The 22,364-nt window shown below is 44.6% G+C and overlaps 1 protein-coding gene across 2 annotated transcripts in view; it reads left to right on the forward strand.

Annotated features, from left to right (window-relative positions):
* LOC147445513 (RNA-binding KH domain-containing protein RCF3-like) overlaps positions 1 to 22,364 on the forward strand; it is a 148,727-nt gene that overhangs the window by 60,638 nt on the left and 65,725 nt on the right. For both annotated transcript variants that reach the window (XM_086525018.1, XM_086525019.1), the window contains exons 2-5: positions 760 to 1,416; positions 1,568 to 2,026; positions 2,103 to 2,354; positions 2,441 to 2,692. In XM_086525018.1, coding sequence (XP_086381144.1) covers positions 778 to 1,416; positions 1,568 to 2,026; positions 2,103 to 2,354; positions 2,441 to 2,692 — 1,602 coding nt within the window. In that variant the 5' untranslated portion in view covers positions 760 to 777. The remainder of the gene's footprint in view (positions 1 to 759; positions 1,417 to 1,567; positions 2,027 to 2,102; positions 2,355 to 2,440; positions 2,693 to 22,364) is intronic.

The following is a 22,364-nucleotide window of genomic DNA, read 5'->3' on the forward strand; positions in this document are numbered from 1 at the left end:
ATGAGGGGGGGACCAACCCATCTCTTGGTCCCCAACACGTGTCCTAAACATAGAGCCTATTATAGCAAGCCACTAATTATTTGCTGTATCCTTCAGCTACATTCCAGTATGTCTTGTAGGAAGGAGAACCGCACATCCTCGGGTGACCTTGTACAAGCCTAGCCTAACGAGCTCTCTACCAGCAGTTTGCCAATGGTGGTCGTTGCCCTGTTATGAAGAGTATCAAAGGGGGACGCGGGGTGCAACGAATTACAGTTCATCTCCAGTCCAGCACTGTTTTTGTGCTTTTTCTGTCCAGTTTAGGTGCGGTCCATAGCTCTAAAAGATGCTCACTCAAGAAAGGAGTCAGAAGACGTGCAGAAAATGTTTTATGAATGACTTGATGTAAATTCAAGATTGGCAGGGCTGTCTTTATGCTGTGGAGGATGATTGTATGTGCTCTTCTTTGTTGTGCTAGACTAGTGCAGGATCAGTAGTAGCCTCATCCAATGAGAATATTTTATGGGTCACAACCATATTTTGAAGTTGCAACTTGCATGTGCCATATTTGTGTTGTGTTTCTTCTGTTAGAAAGTTTTGGGTAGTTTGAGGTTGTCCATTAGCTTCTAATTTTTACATTGAGCATCTGCAAAGGGCCTCAAATTCAAAGATTTGCAATTTTGAATTTTGTTTCAGGGATCTGAGGTGTTTTGATTTACAACATCTGTGCTTTGTAATTATGTCACTTCCCATAATAAGTTTCTGTGGTGTTGATGGCAGGGTTGAGAGAAAGTAGACATGGATGATCCCTATCACAGATCAAGGGGTAAAAGAAGTCATTCACATCGTGATCGAGAGTATTTGGAACCTAGTGGAAGGCATAAGAAGTTTATTTCTGAAGATCTATTCAATCCACCAGCTTTACCCAAGCCTGCTCCTGGTGATACTGTTTTCCGGCTGCTGTGCCCAGAGCCAAAAATTGGTTGTGTGATTGGCAAGGGTGGCAGCATTGTAAAGAATTTGAGACACGAGACGGGTGCAATAATTTTTATACCAGACTTTTTTGAAAATGCAGAAGAAAGGGTTATATTTATTTCATCTTCAGAAAGTGATTGGGAAAGAGACAGGGGAAGGCGCGATAGGGAGAGAGATAAAGACAGCAGAGAGCCAAGGTTGTCACCTGCACAGGATGCACTTATGCAAGTTCATGAAAGAATTTTAGAAGGAGGGTTTGCAAAGGAATTCAACTTAGCTGAAGAAGATTCTTCGCGGGGTGTTACGACCCGCTTGTTGGTTCCCAACAGCCAAGTTGGGTGCTTGCTTGGCAAAGGAGGGCATATCATTGAAAAGATGAGACAACAGAGCAAGACACAGATTCGTATTTTGCCAAGAGATGATGCTCCTTTCTGCTCGATGCCCAATGATGAAATTGTACAGGTAAATTTCTTTGAAATAATTGGCTAGTTCCAAGCTTCATCTGCTGGGATGAAGCAGTGGGCTATTTCTGATAGTCTGCTTGTCGTTCCCTTCAAGATGGCTAGAATAGACTTGAGACGTCAGGGGTTGATGCATTTCTTGCTGATGGCAGATTGTGGGGGATGCCAATGCCGTCAAGAAAGCTTTGCGGCTTATTTCTACTCAACTTTTTGAAAATCCTCCTCGTGATCGTCACCCTGGTGCATCACATTCTCCTAGCCGTGCAGCCTTCTTGGCAGAAGAAACGAATCCCCCTCATCGGGCAGCCTTGAGCTCGCGCGGAAGTTACAGTTCTGGACAGCATCCAAAGAGTCTTCAGTTACCACCTTCTGATTATGGAGTAGCTGCAAGTGGCAGAGGGGCGCAATTTCATGGATCTCTTAATTCACTTCCTGAGGATAAACATGAGTTGGTGTTTCGAATATTGTGCCCCAGAGATAAGATTGGAGGCATTATTGGAAAGGGAGGAAGCATTGTCCATAGTTTGGAGGATGAGATAGGTGTCAGCATTAACGTATGTGGGAACGTGCCTGGGTCAGATGAAAGAGTTGTCATGATCTCTTCGGTGGAGGTAAGCTTTCAATTCAGTCCTTTGTTTGAGATTTGCTGTAGTTTGGCTCTACTGAAGTTCAAATTTGATGGTTCAGCGTCCAGATGATGATATCTCTCCTGCCCAAGAAGCTTTGTTACATGTTCAAACCAGGATTGCTGATCTGGGTTCTGATAAGGATGCAGTCATCACATCCAGACTCTTAATTTCTGCAAATCAGGTTGCTTGTCTTCTTGGCACAGGTGGCAGTGTAATAGCAGAAATGAGAAAAATGACTGGTGCAAACATCCGCATATTTGGCAAAGATGATCTTCCATCGTGTGCAAATCCTACAGATGAAGTTGTGCAGGTATCTTATAAGTCCCTTGGAGAACTACATCTATTTGGTAGGCCAAGCTGTAGCTAAAGCCATTTTGCTTGTCCCGTGCAACAAAGATTGTAGGGGATATACAAAATGCTCGGGAAGCTCTAGTCGAAGTGACCAAAAGACTCAGATCCAACCTTTATTATGAGAGGCCGTTAGAATCAGGGGTCGTCCCAGCATCCTTGAGCAATTCAACACCTCAGAATAGACATGACTTTCTTTCACTGGGACAGACTGATTTCCCAACATCAGGTGTGCAAAATACTGGGCGCTCAGCTTCAAGCTATGTCAAATCTTCTCCTCCTGGTTACTGGATGGAAAAGGTTAGTTTTGTTCCTGCCTGTGTAGCCTGTGAGCAACAATTATGGAACTATTCCAATCTGGTTTCTTGCCTTTGATGTAAGACAAGGTTGTTGGGAGGAGTTGAGACAGGGAATCCAATTTTTCAATTTTCTGGTTTGCTTAGATAACCCGTTGGCCAAATAAACTGTGATCCTTCAAGTCTTGCTTGTCTATGTCTATAGAAATTTGCTCCAAGATCAGACATGATGTACTTATACCAATTTTAATGCCCATTCGGCAGGACTGACTGTTTGCAATACGTCCATGTCAAGAACCATCCGTCCAAGTTTTCTGCAGGAATTGAAAACAGTAATAGAAACCAGCAGGATCTTATCACAGACAATCCTGATTTGAAACATGCTTAAAGTTTTCCTCTGGTTGACATTTCCAAGTACCTCCATCAAAAGAATTTTATGGCAAAATTCACCCTTTGAGAGTCCTGCTCCTGGATATACGTGACTGCTGGCCTTTTTCTGTAGACAAGGGATGTCCCATGAAAATTCCACCTATACAGAATTCTTAATTCACAGAAGCACATTTTGTAGACTTAATGAGATTAACTGAGACTTCCGTGTTCCTCAAAGGTCCATTGTAAACAGCGCATGAAACATCAGTGTAAAGTTGATCCTTGCAAGACAGAACTTGGGATCCATTTAAGTAGAACCATCAGAGACAAATGCATTACCTAGCATTTTTGTTTATTTGACGCCAAACGAGATCAATGACTTGGGCTCCCTTCACATGCAACCAAGACCTTCCATTTCAAAAAATGGACTTTTTGCATATGTGCGAGACTTCTTCCATGATACCTTGACACACCAGCAGGCCTTGATTAGAAATGATCCATTAAAGTTTCTCCGATTCACATTTTGCACATTTTGTAGTTTCTTGGCAAATGAAATTGTTGATTCTGTCCACAACAAAGAAGAAGCCATTCATCCATAAAACTTCTCTCTCCCTCAACTGCCAGTATTGTTTTTTTCTTTCCTTGTTTTTGGCAAAAAAGACTTGGATTATTTTAGCCTATCAGAAGGTCACACAAAGGCATGTAGGGTAGCCTTAAGAGGCTTACTTTACCTCACAAATCACGGATGGCCATTGAGACATCAAAAGGGTTAGTACGGGGCTAGCATGCAAGGGACCATGAAGGGTCCTTTACAATCAGGCTAATGCCATGTGCTAAAATAGTGCTAGTATAAGAGAGTGATGATATATATTCCTTCAGACCAGAAGTATTCAAAAAGTGTAAGATTGTTAAACAAATAAATTAGTCAAAGTATCTTGTGATTGATGCAAGCCTTCATTTTGGTCTTTAATAGATGCACTTCAATTTCAGGGAGAGTAGTGTTTCATAGTCTAGTCTTTGGATTTTTTGAATACTTTGCTAGGGAAACTATGTTATCATAAATGTCTGAGGTTGCTTTTCATTTAGTAAGGCACACATAATGGTACAGACTATCAGCTCGAATTGTTATGTTTGTCAAGTGTGCTCTCTTACAAGCTGAGTGTGATAGAGACTCAGCTTGTTGGTTTTACAAAGTTTTTTCTTGTCCTAAAGGGAGAGTGCACAACAACATCAACGTAATGTATAAAGAAATCAGTTATTTTTTAAGCTAGAAAAAGAAAATAATCGACACTGTAATTCCGACAGAAGAAGAGTCCAATCGATAATCTATCACGATGGATAGATGGTCTTTGGGGTCTAATCCACTGTATACAGTCCCGTTTATGACTTACATGGGTTGTAACCACATTAACGTGTGAGGAAGCAGTTCTTTGCTATGGTTTTGAGCTTAATTGCTCTTGTCGTGTTGGGATAGCCTTGACTGCTCTGGGAGCAATTTCATTGTAAGGAGAAGATAGCTGAAAAAAGGTGAGCAACAAGGGGGTATAAAAGGGTGAATTTTCTCAGCTGGGGCCCTTTTGTAACTGTGTGCCAGAGGGAGGGAGAGGGATCTCTGATTTCCTAACCTCTCAAAGGGGTTAAGAATAGACAAGGGGAGGGGGGAATGCTTTTTGCAGAAATAAGGTCAGATGGGGATGCCTGCAAATAGGAGATGAGAGAGAGGCTGAAGTGGACTTAGAGAGGAGAGAGAGCAACTTGCTTTATACTGGGTGCCTAGCTATATGTAGGGATAGTTGCTTATTCTATAAAAAAGTGGAATGCCCAATGCAAGTAGTGAAGTGTAGCCTTGAGCCATTTTCAGATCTCCTCTCCCCATTCCCATTCCAAATCCTCGTTCCGTGTTTCAGATGTAAATATCCATAAAAGGGAATGGCATTCCATGCCCGTTGCCATCCCTCGTTTCCGTTCGGGTAACTATGCCCTAGGCTCATATTTAAAGGCATTGAGGTTCCAAAGCTCCAAGATCAAGGTCTTTATCTCCTTTCTTTGGTTCTCTATAGCGGAAATAATGTGTCGTGCTTTATGAAATCTCACTCCAACAGAATGAAACACTGTAGACAATGAACAACAGAATGAACAAGCTGCTCAATAGTAGAACCTGAACAATATGGGACTCAACTAACTCAAATGAACATGTACAGACTCTGGCTGGCAGCACACTCTACTCCAAGCCCAGAACTCACGTGTACAATGGGGGTGTCGAGGCTCAAGAAGTGCAGAGAGAGTGCAGATGTGTGGTGTACACTCTAGACTCAAGACTCATAAAACCATCTAAAATAGTGTAACCCGGCTAAAGCAAACGTGAGCATGTATACAACCGAAAAGGGCATCCAACGGATAACTCAAATATCTTTGACTGTCCAGCTGCACCTATCTCCAAACTGTGGCGGAGAAGAATTGGCCACGGTGTCCTCTAAACCACCACTCCTGCCACGTGTTAAGTCCACCAAGTGTGAACCCACGATCAACTGTAAGTGTCTTGTCTTTCCGTGTAGAGTGACATTGTAGTCCAGCTACAAGTTGCCCGCCACAAGACCACTCACTGTCCCGGAGAGTGGTGCACTGGAAGATGTGAAAATCTGCAATAAGCTCTACTATGGTATGTACATTGTAGGGTGAAGATGCCTAGGAGCTATTGGTGGTTGGACGATGGAGGTGAGGGCGGGTAAGGAGATGGAGGCTAGGCGTATGGTGGAGGGTAGTGGCCATATGCTTGAGGAGGGTACATTGGATATGAAGCACCGGCCATAAGCAGTAGATTGGGTAGGGTGAGCAGGTGGAACACCTGATGGTAGAAATCTAGGAAAGCCGTTGTAAAAGGGAGCATGATGGGACGAGGGAGGATGGGAGAGCGAGGCCACTGAGGGTCCTCAAAACTGTGATGAAGCCGACCCCGGTGGTGCCGAGACTCCATAGTTGGTGGTGGGTGTTCGGCTCCCTGTGAATCCACTGAATGATCTTTCGAAACATGCTCTTGGAGTGCCGCAACAGCAACATTAGTAGAACTTGGAGCTGTATTTGTCAGGGTTGGAGCTGGTTTTGAAACGGCTATGAAATGAGCTTGGGCGTAGGAGGAACACACTTGACTGACCACGGAGGGAAGTTGGTGAATTGTGGCCATATCATTTGCTTCTTTTAGCTGCATGTGTAAAGCGCGGACCATGTATTAGAGATCCTGCACCTGTATAGTGAGAATTCTGATGCGATCTTGAGCTTGAGCAATTAACACATCCCTGTCCATTGATCTTTGAAGGTGGTTGCGCACTTCCCTTGGCATATTCTCATATACGGCTTGATACATGCCGTGAGTACCCTGCAAAGAGATGGTTGCATCTATAATAGTCTGAAATGCCTTTCTGTCTGCATTTAGAAGTCTGTCGGCTTGGGGCGAAAAGTTGACAAACGGGTCACCTTACCCATAGCTAGGTGCCCCTACACTAGGAGTAGGTGGTATTGCCGACACAACTGGGGTGTGTGATTGGGCACCTGCAACACTAACAATGGGTGGAGTAAAGGTAGAGGTGGCCACGGACCGCCCTATCACATTTGTTGGAGTTGCGGCCCAGACTTGAGAGACTTTAACTTGGGACTCTAAGAAAGGTAAAGTTGCCAGTTTATCGATTGAGTCTTTATGTACCTTAACTCTTTTGCGTAGATTGCCTTTCCCTTTGGGTTGCTTGGATGGACTTGTGTAACAAACTTGGACACTCCAAGTCAAGATTCTACTGCGACACAACAGAGGTTCACTTCACAATTGATTCGACCCGGCCCGGCGGAGTTCCGTGCCTAGAGATATTGGCCCCAAAGACTCTCGCCCCTGTCGGTATTTCTTTTTGTATTAATCTATGTTCAAAGTATAAGAGAGTGGGAGGATTCTCACTCTCAGAGTCTGCATCCCGATGCCCCTGAGTTGTGAGGCCCTGTCCACCTATTTAAATGTTTACAAGGGATTCCCAAAAGCAGAGCCCCAAAAGCTTTCACTTTTAAAAACATCTTAAAATAAAGCAACTTGTCCAAAAGCTTCTCAATGAGCCTTGCATAAAATTCTCTTGCGCAAAAAGCAAGTGTCCGTACAGCTGCTCGTAAATCACGGAATTTTGTTCGCTCAGCCACGTCAGCCTGTCAACGGAAATTGCGCTACAAAATCCGGGAGTCCGTATGGTACTGCCACGTTAGCGTGTCAGCGGACTTTTCGGGATCTACCAGCCTGGGAGTGTGTGTGTATGCTCTGTTGCCCCACTGGAATTGTGTCAAGGTCCATGCCATGCCACGTCACCCACTTGTGACATACCCCACTCTCGAAAGCATTGTAATTGCCCTCGATTACGCTTGCAAAACATACAGAAGCCATAAATTATCTTAGCAGACACTGATTGTTAGTACCGACGCACTAGGAACAACACATCTAGCACATGTACCAATCGATAGTCACGTCATAGGACATCACAAGACATCACATGACATCACAGGACATCACATAACAAATCACATTCAACAATCATTCCAATCTTAGACGATGATCAATCCGCAACGTATTTAGCAATCGCATCTAGATCCAGTCGGGACCTCTCAGATGCCGGATTGACTAATCCTTATTGCAATCATGTCAATAGAGATTTATGAGACCGAAATGTTGCAGTCATTTCGTCTATCAGTTCCTGCACTTAAACAAGTCAAGTACAAATCAATATCATATTATCGAGAATTCTAGTTCATGAAGTCATACAGCAGAATATTGTTAGCTCACAGTATCCTTGAAAGCTAAAGGGACATCAGTGACTTTGTATCAAATCAAAATATCGGGGCAATCTGTTGACAAAGGAGTGGAGTGACTCCCCTCTTGTGCAAACCCGCTGCACTAGATTCTCCCATGCTGAAGTCGAGGTTCTATCGGAGTAGACTATGCTAAACCGAATGCTTCAAGGTAAAGGTTCACAATCTGAGGAGTATCTGCCAGGTCCTCCTCCATCCACTTCGCATCCATTGTGGGATAGTTCTTGAATTTACCAAGAACCGCCTTATCACTTTACCTTTTATCTTTCTATCTTTATGTGCCAATATTTGTTCTGGAACGAGTGTCTCCTTGTTTTCCTCCACTTTGGGTTGCTCATCTGGCTCCCCATCATCGGGCACATCGCCTTTAAAAGGCTTCAGGAGACTCATATGAAAAACATTGTGAATCCTCCAAGTATCGGGCAGCTTTAGTCTAAAGGAGACATCATTTATCTCTTCTTTTATCTGGAAAGGTCCATAGTATCTCATGCTAAGCTTTGGAAAAAGCCGCTCCTTTCCCTTTTTCTTTCTCAGGCGTGCCTTCTCAAAACGTAAGAGCACCCAATCGTTCTCTTTTAATTTCAAGTCGCGACCATGTCGATCTGCTGCCTTCTTATGTCTTTCTTGAGATTTCTTCTAAAGCCTCCCGGACCAAGTCCAAGTTCCACGTGAACTACTTGGCTTCAAAAATCTTACCTTTCGTGCTTAGAAAGGGTGGAACCTTCGTAGCACCTTCTCAAATGGCGTCTTCCCCATCAAAGAGTGGAACGTGTTATTGTAGGCAAATTTCACCAAGGGCAAAATACTTTTCCCATGAAGTCTTCTGATCCAAAGAAGAAGATTTCAACAAATTCGATACGACTGAATTTGCAATCTCCGATTGCCCATCTGTCTGCGGGTGAAAAGATGACAAGAACTGCAACCGTGTACCAATGGTCTTGCAAATAGCCTTCCAAAACAAACTCGTGAATCGGGGATCTCTGTCAGAGACAATTGTCTTAGGCATGCCATGTAATCTGAATATCTGGGCAATGAACAGTCTCGCTAAGTGATCTGGCTCGATTGTTTTCTCCACTGAAATGAAATGAGCTTGCTTGCTAAATCTGTCAATAACAATCCAGATACCATCGTGCCCAATCTGTGTCTTCGGGGGATCAAAAATGAAATTCATTGCAATACTTTCCCAAGGGCGGGTGGGTATGGGTAAAGGCTATAATAATCCATGTGCTTTATGCCTGTCAAACTTGACCTTCTTGCATACCAAGCAAGTGCGTACAAAATCCTCCACATCCTTCTCGAGTCTTGGCCTATCAAGGTGGTATCAATGCCGCGGTGACCCGTAAATGGTGGATAGTGGCATTCGGTTAAAACCTTTTCCCTCAACGGATGTGTAACGCACAACATCGTTTTCTTCATCAAGAAGCCATCCCGAATGGAATATCCCGCTACTAACTCCCCATTCTATATTCGATCAAATACATCTGCAAAATCTGGATCTGTGGCATACTGATCGACCATATCCTCGAAGCTTCTATGATGTATTGCGCAAATAGCCAGAACCAACGGCTTCCGAGACAAAGCATCTGCCACCAAATTCTTCTGTCCCTGTACATGGACAATCTGGAAGTTAAACTGTGACAAGATGTTCGCCCACTGTATCTGCTTTTCCGATAGCTGTTTCCGTAACAAGTAGCAGGGTAAACTCTGGTGATCTGTGAAGACTGTAAAATCGGCTCCGAGTAGGTAATGTCGCCACTGAGTAAAAGCATCCATAACCGCCAAAAGCTCTTTCTCATATATCTGTGCTGTCAATTCCGGCCTTGAAAACAATCGGCTCTCATAGGCAATGACATGGCCTTCTTGCATTAAGACCGCACCGAGACTACAACCACAAGCATCACAATACACTTCGAATGACTTCTGCAAATCCGGCAAAGTCAAAACTGGTCCTGTAGTCAATTTCTCTTTCAATGTCTGAAAAGCAGTCATCTCTGTGGATCCCCACGAGAAAGGGACTCCTTTCTGTGTCAAGATATGCAAAGGGGAAGCAACCTCTGCAAACTTTCTAATGAACCGTCGGTAGTAAGAACTTAAGCCCAATAAGCTTCTTACTTCATGGACATTCTTCAAATCGGGCCAATCACAAATAGTCTCAATCTTGGCCCGGTCCATCTGCACTCCTGTTGCTGAGACGATGTGTCCCAAAAAGTGTATCTCTAGTAGGAAAAATTCACTCATCTTTGCATTGATCACCAATTTGTGATCCCGCAATGCCTGAAAGACCTGAAGCAGATGTTCTCTATGGTCTCTCTCATCCTTGGAGAGAACAATAATGTCATCAAAGAAAGTGCCAACAAAAGATCTGTACTCTTTGAAAATCCTGTCCATCATTCAGTTAAAGATCGCTGGAGCATTGGTAAGGCCAAAAGGCATCACTAAAAATTGTTCGTGCTCTCGGCCTGCCCACCGACTCTAGGGTAATAGGCGCAAGATTTGCGATGAAAAATCTTATAGTTGGCCAATCAGCTCATTAACAAAGTGACTAACCCGATCACTGGTGATCTCCAGGGGGCACCCAAACTTGCACAATACATTTTATGAAAACTTTGCTACACTATTGCCAGTGCAATCAGTTGTTGCCAGTACCTCTGCTCACTTGATAGCGTAATCTATAGCCACAAGCAGATACTTCCGATTATGTGGTTGAGCCGAAGGAGAAACTGGATCCATAAAGTCTAGACCCCATCTTGTAAATGGTACTAATGCCATGGAGACCTGTAGAGGACGGTTGGACTGCTTACTTGGTTTCGGTCCACAACGCTAACAAACATCACAAACTTTGACATGAGCAATTGTATCCTTTAATACGTAAGGACCACCGTCGACCACTCTGTAGAATTTTTTGGGTGGTGATGTGACCAAGGTAATGGCCACCAGTGGGACCATTGTGGCCATCCTCAAGAATATGCTCAACTTCATGGGGGGAGACACACCGCCTTAGACACCATCCTGTCCTGACTTGTAGAGCTGGCCTCCAAGAGTGACTGGTGTGCTTTAGAGTGCCGTAACCATGGCTGCCGATGAGCAAAGGAAATCCGCCCTCAACCTGGGGAAGTCGAATGTAACAGACTTGGACACTCCAAGTCAAGAATCTACCACGACATCACAAATAATCATTTCAAAACAATTTACAGTTCACAATTGATTCTCGACACTAGCCCGGCGGAGTTCCGTGCCTAGAGTTATTGGCCCCAAAGACTGGCGCCCCTTTCGGTATTTCTTTTATATTAATTTGTGTTCAAGGTACAAGAGTGCAGGCAGGTGCTCACACTAAGACTCTGCGTCCAGATGCTCTGAGTTATGAGAGGCCTACCCGCGTATTTATACCCGCGGATTTAAAGGTTACAAGGGATGCTTAAAGCAGAGCCCAAAAGCTGAAATCAAAAGCCTTGTTAAATAAAGCAAAAGCTATTTGCTTTTCACAATCTCTCTCTCTCTCTCTCTCTCTCTCTCTCTCTCTCTCTCTCTCTCTCTCTCTCTCGGGAATAAAGCAAACAAAAGATCTCTCTCTCTCTCTCTCTCTCTCTCTCTCTTCAATTGCATAGCATAAAGCAATGCCCAAAAGCTATAACAACTGCCGCAAACAGTGCCACTTCATCAGCCGGAAAATCCACCGCAAATCGTGGGATTATGTACAATTGACACGTGGCAGCCCTGCCGTACACAGCAAGCCACGTCAGCAACTCCAGCAGCCATTTCCATTTCCCCGAGGTGTGTGTATACACATGGGCAGCCACGTCACCAATTTGTGACATACCCCCCTCTTGAAAGCATTGTAATCGCCCTCGATTACGCCTGCCAAACAGACGGAAGCCATAAACTGCCTTAGCAAACACTGATTGTTAGTACCTACGCACTAGGAACACACATCTAGCACATGTACCAATCGACAGTCACATCACAGGACATCACATGACAAATCACATTCAACATTCATTCGGATCTTAGACCATGATTTATCGGCAATGTAGTTAGCAATCGCATCTAGATCCACTCAGGACCTCATAGATGCCCGATTGATTAACCCCTACTGCAACCATGTCTATTCAAGATCATTCAGACCAAAATGCTGCAGTCATTTCATCTATCAATTCCTGCACTTAAACAAGACAAGAACAAATCAGTTTCACATTTTTCCGGAATTCCATTTCATAAAGTCATCCAGCAGAATACTGTCAGCTCTCAGTATCCCTGAAGCTCAAAGAGACATCAGTGACTCTAGTATTCAAAAATTGAGGCATCTGTAACAAACTTGGACACTCCAAGTCAAGAATCAACCGTGACAGCACCAAATAACCACTTCAAAACAATTCACAGATCACAATAGATTTGCACTGGCCCGGCGGAGTTCCGTGCCTAGAGATATTGGCCCCAAAGATTGGCGCCCCTTTCGATATTTCTTTTTGTATTAATCAATCATCAAAGTACAAGAGAGCGGTTAGGGTTTCACTCTCAGACTCTGCGTCCAGATGCTCCGAGAAGTGAGGCCCTCACCACTAATTTAAAGGTTACAAGGGATGCCCAAAAGCAGAGCTCCAAAAGCTTTTAAAATCAAAAGCATCAGTTCTCTCTCTCTCTCTTAGAGAGTCTTTTCTCTTTTTTTTTATAAAAAAAAAGCAAAAGCAAAATTCGCGTCGCTCATCATTTTCCAAATTTTTTTTTTATAATAATCCGCCTCCGTGATTTCCGGAATTTAGGGTTTCTAACAAAAATTAGGGTTTGCAGGAATTTTAGGGTTTTTGGCAGAAATTAGGGTTTCTGCTGTCCGCCACGTCATCACTTTGTGACATACCCCCCTCTTGAAAGCATTGTAATCGACCGCGATTACGCCTGCAAAACCGACAAAAGCCATAAACCGTCTTAGCAGACATTGACTGTTAGTACCTACGTACTAGGAACACACATCTAGCACATGTACAAAATCGACAGTCACATCACACGACATCACAGGACATCACCAGACATCACAGGACATCACATGACATTCAACATTCATTCGGATCTTAGACCATGATTTATTGGCAATGTCGCTAGCAATCACATCTAGGTCCAATCGGGACCTCATCGATGTCCGATTGACTAACCCCTATTGCAACCATGTCTATTCGAGATCAAGTAGACCAAAATGCTGCAGTCATTTCGTCTATCAGTTCCTGCACTCACAAGAAGTCAAGAACAAATCAGTATCATAATCAGGAATTCCATTTCATAAAGTCATCCAGCAGAATACTGTCAGCTCTCAGTATCCCTGAAGCTCAAAGAGACATCAGTGACTTTAGTATCAAAATCGAGGCATCTGTTGACAAAGGAGTGGAGTAACTCCCCTCTTGTGCATCCCATTGCACCAGATCTTCGGCCAAGCTGAATTCTGGGTTCCATTTGGAGTAGACTATGCTAAACCAAAAGCATCGAGGTAAAGTTTCACAACCTGAGGAGTATCTGCTAGGTCCCCCTCCTTCATCCACTTCGCATCAAGTGCAGGATAATTCTTGAACTTAACCAAGAACCGCCTTCGGACTTTACCCTTATTCTTCGTATCCTTATGTGCCAAAATCTGTTCAGGAACAAGGATCTCCTCATTTTCTTCCACTTCGGGTTGCTCATCAGGCTCCCCATCATCAGGCACATCACCTTTAAAAGGTTTCAAGAGATTCACATGAAATGCATTGTGAATCCTCCAAGTATTTGGCAGTTTCAGTCGGAAGGAGACTTCATTTATCTTTTCAGTAATCTGGAAAGGGCCGTAGTATCGCATACTAAGCTTTGGAAAAAGCCTCTCCTTTCCCTTGTTCTTTCGTAGGCGTGCCTTCTCAAAACGTAAGAGCACCCAATCATCCTCCTTCAATTTCATGTCGCGACTATGGCGATCCGCTGCCTTTTTCTGTCGTTCAAAGTCTCGCGAACCTTGGCAAAAGCCGTATCCAAATCTCGCGAATATTCATCCGCTTCAAATTTCTAATCTTTCGTGCTCAGGAAGGATGGAACCTTCGCAGCAGTTTCAACAATCTCTCATGGCGTCTTCCCCGTCGAAGTGTATCGTGTTATTGTAGGCAAATTCCACCAAAGGTAAGTTCTTTTCCCATTGAGTCTTCTGATGCGAGATACAAGACTTCAATAAATCTAAAATCACTGAATTGGCAATCTCAGATTGCCCGTTAGTTTGCAAACGGAACGATGACGAGAACTGCAACCGCGTGCCAATGTTCTCCCAAATTGCCTTCCAAAACAAACTCATAAATCTGGGGTCTCTGTCGGAGACAATCGTCTCAGGCGTGCCATGTAATCGGAAAATCATCGTGATCATTCTGTATTCTCGGGAGATAAAAAAAAATGAAATCCATTTCAATATTTTCCCAGGGGCGGGTGGGTATGGGTAAAGGCTGTAACAATCCCTGTGCCTTATGCCTGTCAAACTTGACCTTCTGGCATACCAAGCAACTGCGCACAAACTCTTCCACATCCTTCTTCAGTCTCCGCCAAAAGAAATCTCTCTCTACCCCTTTCATGGTGGTAGCAATGCCGCGGTGACCCGTAAAAGGTGGACAGTGGCAATCAGTCATAACCTTTTCCCTCAACGGCTGTGTAACTCACAACATAGTCTTTTTCATCAAGTAGCCTTCTCGAAGGGTGTATCCAGCTACTGTCTCCCCATCCCGTATCCGTGTGAAAATATCTGCAAAACCTGTATCTGTGGCATACTGATCGACCATATCCTCGAAGCTCCTATGATGTATCGCGGAAATAGCCAGAACCAATGGTTTCCGAGACAAAGCATCTGCCACCACATTCTTCTATCCCTGCACATGGACAATCTGGAAGTGGAACTGTGACAAGATGTTCACCCACCGCATCTGCTTTTCCGAAAGCTGCTTCTGTGACAAGAAGTAGCGCAAACTCTGATGGTTTGTAAAGACAGTAAAATCCGCTCCGAGTAGGTAATGCCGCCACTGAGTAAGAGCATGGATAACCGCCAAAAGCTCTTTCCCATAGATCTGTGCTGTCATCTCTGGCCTAGAGAACAAACGACTCTCGTAAGCTATGACATGGCCTTCTTGCATCAAGACCGCACCCAGACTACGACCACAAGCATCACAAAATACTTCAAATGACTTCTGCAAGTCCGGCAAAGTCAAATCTGGTCCTGTAGTGAATTTCTCTTTCAATGTCTGAAAGGCAGTCACCTCTGTGGGTCCCCACGAAAAAGGTACTCCTTTCTGTGTCAAGGTATGCAAAGGGGAAGCAGCCTCTGGAAACTTTCGTATGAACCGCATGTAGTACGAACACAGTCCCAAGAAGCTTCTAACTTCATGGACATTCCTCAAATCGGGCCAATCACGGATAGTCTCTATCTTGGCCGGGTCCATTTGCACTATTGCTGCTGACACAATGTGTCCCAAAAAGTGTATCCATGGTAGGAAAAATTCACTTTTCTTTGCATTAATGACTAGCGTGTGATCTCGTAATGCCTAAAAGACTTGAAGCAGATGATCTCTGTGTTCTGCCTCATTCTTGGAGAAAACAATGATGTCGTCAAAGAAAGTGCCAAAAAAAAATTAGCCTGTACTCTCGAAAAATCCTGTCCATCATCTGGTTAAATGTCGCAGGAGCATTGGTTAAGCCAAAAGGCATCACCAAAAACTCAAATAACCCAAAAGTCGTCCGAAAAGCTGTCTTGTAGACATCTCCTGGCGCTATCCTGATCCGATGATATCCACTCTTCAAGTCAATCCTGCTAAAGCACGAGGATCCCTGTAACCTGTCGAGTATATCATCGATCCTAGGAATCGGAAATCTGTTCTTGATGGTGATTTCGTTGAGAGTGCTATAATCGATGCACATTCTCCAAGATCCGTCTTTCTTCAAAACCAACAACACTGGAGAGCAATACGGTGAAGTACTAGGCTGGACAAGACCCTTTTCCAAGAGGTCTTTCATTGAGTTCATAATCTTTTCATTCTGTACTCGGCTCACACGATAAGGTGGCCGATTTGGTGGCGTGCTTCCAGATATCAGATCAATGGTATGATCTTCAGGTCCTCTCAAAAGCAATCGGCATGAGCGTGGAGAAAAAAAATCTTGGCGTTCTTTTCTTCAGGTCAAAACATATTCAACTTTTATCCATCGTTCAGTTCTCCCAAAAGAATGAGTAAGAAAACTGAAGTTCATCAAGTACAATCTCTAAGCCCTTCATTTATTTATCAAAGTCGCTTTCTCGGCCCGGTAGTCAACCACGGCGTAGTTCTTGTGGTACCAAGGGATCCCGAGTAGAACGTCACTCGCGTGCCCTGAACACCCCTGTCATTGCAATCAAAGTTTGCCAATGCTCGGTGTAATGGCAACATCCCATCCGGGTGCCTGTCGAACTACCTCTGCCTGTGGCGTCAGTCTGTCGGGCGTAATTCCAAATCGAGCCGCCAATTCCAAGTAAAAAGAAGTTGGCCTTGGCTCCTTCAAAAGAGCTTCCTGATCCTTCACTTTGCCTCGAAAGCGGCAAAGTTTGTACTTTCATTCATTAGATTCGGTGCAGGTCCCATGCCATGTGGTACCAGTTCTGCTTTTCTATCTGCCTTTTCTGCTACATTCCTCAGCTGCTCTCGAACTCTCAGACCTGTCGTCGTCTTTATCATTCTATTGTTTCTGTGTCTTATCAGGGCACTTTGCGGAAATATGTCCATGTTCCCCGCATCGAAAGCACTTCCCCTCTCTGATGAAGCGAGCTCTCTCCTTAGGAGTAAGCTTGGGTCGTGCATCCTTTTTTTTCTCTGGGTTGCTCTTTTTCATTCTACTTTCATGGCCTCATCTGTGGGGTAGGTCAGACTGCCAGAGTGAATGGCAAAGCCCCGCTTCGCATGACTCATCAACTCCTGAATAGAAGCTGACTTCTGTTCCAAGCAGTGATCTCGGATCTCTGTAGGTAGACCCAAGGTAAACCGCTCAATCTGTTCTCTGAACGAGATCTTCTTGAATGAAGAGGTGGGTAGAAAAGAGCTCCAGAATCTTTCACAATAAGAATTCACTGTATCGCTCTTGGTCATCCGGAGATGGTTCCAAGCAGCTCGTATATCTCGCTCAAACTCTTGAGTCAACCAAGAAGAAATAAAAAGCCTCTTGAATTTCAGCCATGTAACTGGCACAGTCTTGCTTAATAGAAGCGTGGACCACCAAGTACGAGCATTCCCCTTAAAGTAAGAGGCAGCTCTCCGAATCTTGGAGTGCTCTGAATAGCGTCCTCCCGCGAAAGCGATGTCAAACTGCTGTATAAAAGACAAAGCCTTCGAAGCATCTGAGTATCCTGAAAAGTATCAAACTTGATCGAGTGGCCACCTTCCTTAAACTCTCGGACTTTCTTGCTTTTATCTTCGAGAAAGTCATACTGGTTGGCTTTGTAAAAATTCTTCTTGTTCGCATAAAACTTTCCGTCATGGGAATCTGAGCTGTCTGTAGACGAGTCCTCAGTAGAACTGTCAGTCTCTGGGCGAGATTTAGCCTTCTTTGCCTTTCTCTTGCCCTTTCCAAAGCGTTGCTTCTTGCTTCGCTTTTTACCTTTTCTATCTTCTTCGCTCGAATCCGAGGAGCTAGAAGAACTGTTAGAAGAAGAAGAAGAAGAACTGGGTAGGTCTTCAAACTTGACGCGCTTCTTCAATTTCTTTGCCTTGTCAAATCTCGACCGACGACCCAAATATCCCGGGAAGTCAGTGCCTTTCTTCTGCTTTTTGCCGTGCTTTTTGGCTTTCTTTTGCGTGTCAAAAAGCTGAGCAATCCGTGCATCAACCACGTTCTCCAGTTCCTGCTCCGTATATTTTCTTGGAGGCAGAAGGTTTCTTGAGAGCGGGTTTCGGGAGTGGTGTTGTGGTTCTCTGCCACTCCATCTGTACCTCCTCCAAAGAGGTCTGGTTCATATATTTTGCCATCTTCGGGTCCTTGGCAAAATTGAGCATCATCTTTGTTGCATCGCCGATCAACTGGCGACACTCCATCTCTTGCCGCTCCGCCTAAGTAGGCCAAGGCGGGCCGTACTCTCTGCCGGAATCTTCCTTGTGATCCCTGCCCGCATCTCCAAATGCAGAGGGAGTCGACTGATCATTGCCTGAAGCCATAGGTGCCGCGGAAAAAAATTCGGGGATCGGATTTCCCGTAGAAGAGAAATCGGCCATGCTCTGATACCACTGTAACAAACTTGGACACTCCAAGTTAAGAATCAACCGCGACAGCACCAAATAACCACTTCAAAACAATTCACAGATCACAATAGATTTGCACTGGCCCGGCGGAGTTGTGTGCCTAGAGATATTGGCCCCAAAGACTGGCGCTCCTTTCGGTATTTCTTTTTGTATTAATCAATCATCAAAGTACAAGAGAGCGGTTAGGGTTTCACTCTCAGACTCTGCGTCCAGATGCTCCGAGAAGTGAGGCCCTCACCACTAATTTAAAGGTTACAAGGGATGCCCAAAAGCAGAGCCCCAAAAGCTTTTAAAATCAAAAGCATCAGTTCTCTCTCTCTCTTAGAGAGTCTTTTCTCTTTTTTTTTATAAAAAAAAAGCAAAAGCAAAATTCGCGTCGCTCATCATTTTCCAAATTTAAAAAATAAAAATAAAAATAATAATCCGCCTCCGCAATTTCTGGAATTTAGGGTTTCTAGCAAAAATTAGGGTTTGCAAGAATTTTAGGGTTTCTGGAAGAAATTAGGGTTTCTGCTGTCCGCCACGTCATCACTTTGTGACAGCATCTGTTGACAAAGGAGCGGAGGAACTCCTCTCTTGAGCAAACCCACTGCACCAGATCTCCGGCCAAGCTGAATTCTAGGTTCCATTTGGAATAGACTATGCTAAACCAAAAGCTTCAAGGTAAAGATTCACCTTCCGAGGAATATTTGCTAGGTCTTCCTCCTCCATTCGCTTCGCATCCAATGCGAAGTAGGTCTTGAATTTAACCAAGAACTGTCAGTTCACTTTACCTTCTTACTTTCTTTCTGTGCCAATGTCTGTTTTGGAACGAGTGTCTACTCGTTTTCATCCATTTCGGGTGGTTCATCATCAAGCACATCGCCTTCAAAAGACTTCAAGAGACTCACATGAAAAACATTATGAATCCTCCAAGTAATCCGACAGCTTCAGTCCAAAGGAGATATCATTTATCTTTTCGGAAAATCTGGAAAGGTCCACACTATCTCATGCTAAGCTTTCAAAGAAGCCGCTCCTTTCTCTTTTTTTCTTTCTCTGTGCCAATGTCTGTTCTGGAACGAGTGTCTACTCGTTTTCATCCATTTCGGGTTGTTCACTCATCAGTCACATCGCCCTCAAAAGACTTCAAGAGACTCACATGAAAAACATTATGAATCCTCCAAGTAATCCGGCAGCTTCAGTCCAAAGAAGATATCATTTATCTTTTCGGAAAATCTGGAAAGGTCCACACTATCTCATGCTAAGCTTTCAGGGAAGCTGCTCCTTTCTCTTTTTTTCTTTCTCGGGCGTGCCTTCCCATAATGTAAGAGCATCCAATCATTCTCCTTCGAATTCAAATCGCGATGATGGCGATTGTCACCAGCGTGTGACTACTATCTATCCTTTTTGTTGATTTCTTTCTTATTATCTATTTACTTTCACTTTTTGGAAACACCCCTCGGGAAATCTAACTGCCCTGCATTGCATAGCTAGTGTGAAACTGTCCAGAGGGAGTCCGGGCCTGAGGGCAAGAGAGCACTAAGGTTGGACAAGGACTATGGTTAGCCAAGTGGGGTCATTGACTAGCCAAAGTGGAATCCTTTGCTACAGAGGCTACATTTCAGTTCTGGATGTGGCCGCAGTGTACAAAGAGGGTCGGATGACCTAGAAAGATACAATGGCAGCATCTCCTAAAATTTAGGGAACTGCTATTTTGGGACCTGAAAATGTCTTCGCGTCATTACGTGCAGTTTGACATGGGGATCATTTTGTTACTCTGTGGCCAAGTCAACAGAGGCTGCAGGTGAGATATTTTTAGACCCGAGGGTCTAAAGCGGGAAAATGCACAAATGAGTGACACTTGGCACTTTGAGGCTAGTTTACTACTTATAGAGAAGGCAAAAACGTGATTTATAGTGGGGAGGCTCATTTTGCAAGTCTCTGTCACAGGTTAAGAGCTATGGAGTGCTTGCTTTCCCTCTTATGCACAGTGCGGTGCCAGGAGTGATGCCCTGCACGCTACGCACTGCCCTCTCTCTCCCCTTTGGCAGTATGTTATGCCCTTTAGTGGGCTCTTCATTTGACCAATGTACAGTTGTGTGGGTTCATGCGCGATTGCCGAGGCAAGAGCCTCTTGCACAGGTACTGGATTAGCTAGCGGCTAATCCCCCCGCAGGTACAGGTGAATTCGGAGAGGTTTCACGCCAGAAATCTCGTCCGATTCAAAGGGCAAGTAGCCCTACAGGTGCGGGAGCTCGAGGACTTGCTAGGGATGCGACCGGCACGCGAAACGGAGCCCGAAACAGTGAATTACAGCCTGCTGTGTATTTTTGCAGGTTTAGGGTTTTGGCCCTAAACGGACCCTAATACCCCCAGGAGGTTCGGGGACGCAAGGGGACCGCTGTACAGGCGATCTGGCGCATTTTCAGGGCTGAAAACAGAGAATTCAGCGTGCTGCAGATTCTCGCCAGGTTTTGCAAAGTGCCCGTATGCGTCGGGAAAGTCAGTCAATGCGTGGGAATACTGACCGTGAAGGGTTCTAGTACAGCTATGCTACCGAAATCGGGCTGGAACAGTGGAAATTCAGCCGAGTTTGTGCGGGGCAGCTTGTAGGAACCACAGCGTTTATTCCCTCTTTTGAATAATAAAGAAATACCGAAAGGGGCGCCTAAGTTAGGGGCCAATCTGGTGTCTGTCTACTCATACAGGTGCAATCTAGCAGCCTGTATCCCTCTCCCCTTTGTTGTGTCTTGAAAGTACAGGTAAAATAGACGACTAATAATGGGTAAAAGCTAAATCAAGGTTTAAAGTAAAGTCTACCGCCCTTTTTGGATTGAACAGGCCGGTTTCATGGTTCCATCGACGGGATTAAATCACTTTTTTTCATAGAAGTGAGCCTTGGTCAGTTTTGGGCTTGAAGACACAGGGGATTATAGACGAGACACAGGGAATTGCAATTATGGCTGACAGACCAGATGATGTGACTGAAGAGGTTTCCTCTTCACAGGGTCAATAGACACATGAAGTGGGTGAGTCGTCAAGACCACCACAGACAGATGACGATATATTCAGGACCCAGTTGGCTACTGCTGTGGCTATGTTCACACAAGTAATGCAGAATCCGAGGTTTTTAGCTTTTCTGCAACCTCCTGTTCCGTCTCAGCAAGTTGGGTCACTGGATCATATTCAAAAGCGTGTTAAGGCTCGAGCACAGGTGATTCATACCGCACAGTCAATGGAAACACCTGTACACTTGACGGAGAACATGCAGTCTCCACAACGTATGCCTAAGGTGCAAGAACAGGTGGCTGAGATGCCAGTTTTTCAAGCTGTACCAGTTCAGCCCGCCACCTTTCAGCAGCCTATAGCTGGTTCTAATGGGCAGGGAAGCAACTTACAGGCTATGCAACAGGTCTTCCCACCACCTTCAGTACACCCTGGCTATTTTGGAGGTGGATCGGTATTTCAGAGCATGGCTGGTCATGCACCTGGAAATCAGTTTTATACGCCAGGAACAGTGTTTGCGGGTGCTCAAACGATGATGCCTAACCCCATGTACAGTGTCATGGGTATGCAACCAGGGTTTCAAAGCACTCAGGGACAATTTGGGATGCCACAAGCAAATTTTGGTATGGCTGGAATTACAAATCAGCAGCCAAATATGGCGTTTCCAAGTCAAGTTAATAGCGGCCAGGAACACAGATGAACCCTAATAGTGTTCCATGTTTCAGTCACTTCCATATGACAATTTAACGCCGCTGGAGAGGCCAACTCCGTACAAAGAAGGTGGCAAAGGTGTGTCATTCACGACCTTTACAGGGTTTGATGACAGGAAGAAGGCTCTTTCATTCCTCCAGCAGTTTGACAAGGCCTATGCAGGGGGAAACTTTACAGAGGCTTCAAAGGTCCGCAAGGCAGCCACTTTCTTGACAGGGAATGCGGGACAATGGTGGACAACTTTATTGCTTCAAGGGCAAGCTCCGTCCACATGGATTTACTTCAAGCAGATTTTTGCAGCAGCATGGTTATCTGATGACTTTGAAGCAGATGTCATGACAGAATGGCACCAGCTAAATGCTGCCACTTGCAGAAATCTGGATGATTACAATCGGAAGTTTTGGAAAGCTCTACTTCCAGTAACTTCCTATAGGTTTGTGCCATTGACAGAACAGATTGAAAAATACTGTTGTGGCCTACCTAAAGGATTGAGAAAGTACTGTACGAAGACAAAAGTCACTACTTTGACGCAGCTCA

Source organism: Adiantum capillus-veneris, chromosome 12, assembly GCF_014529385.1.
Source record: "Adiantum capillus-veneris isolate H3 chromosome 12, ASM1452938v2, whole genome shotgun sequence".
NCBI lineage: Eukaryota > Viridiplantae > Streptophyta > Polypodiopsida > Polypodiales > Pteridaceae > Adiantum > Adiantum capillus-veneris.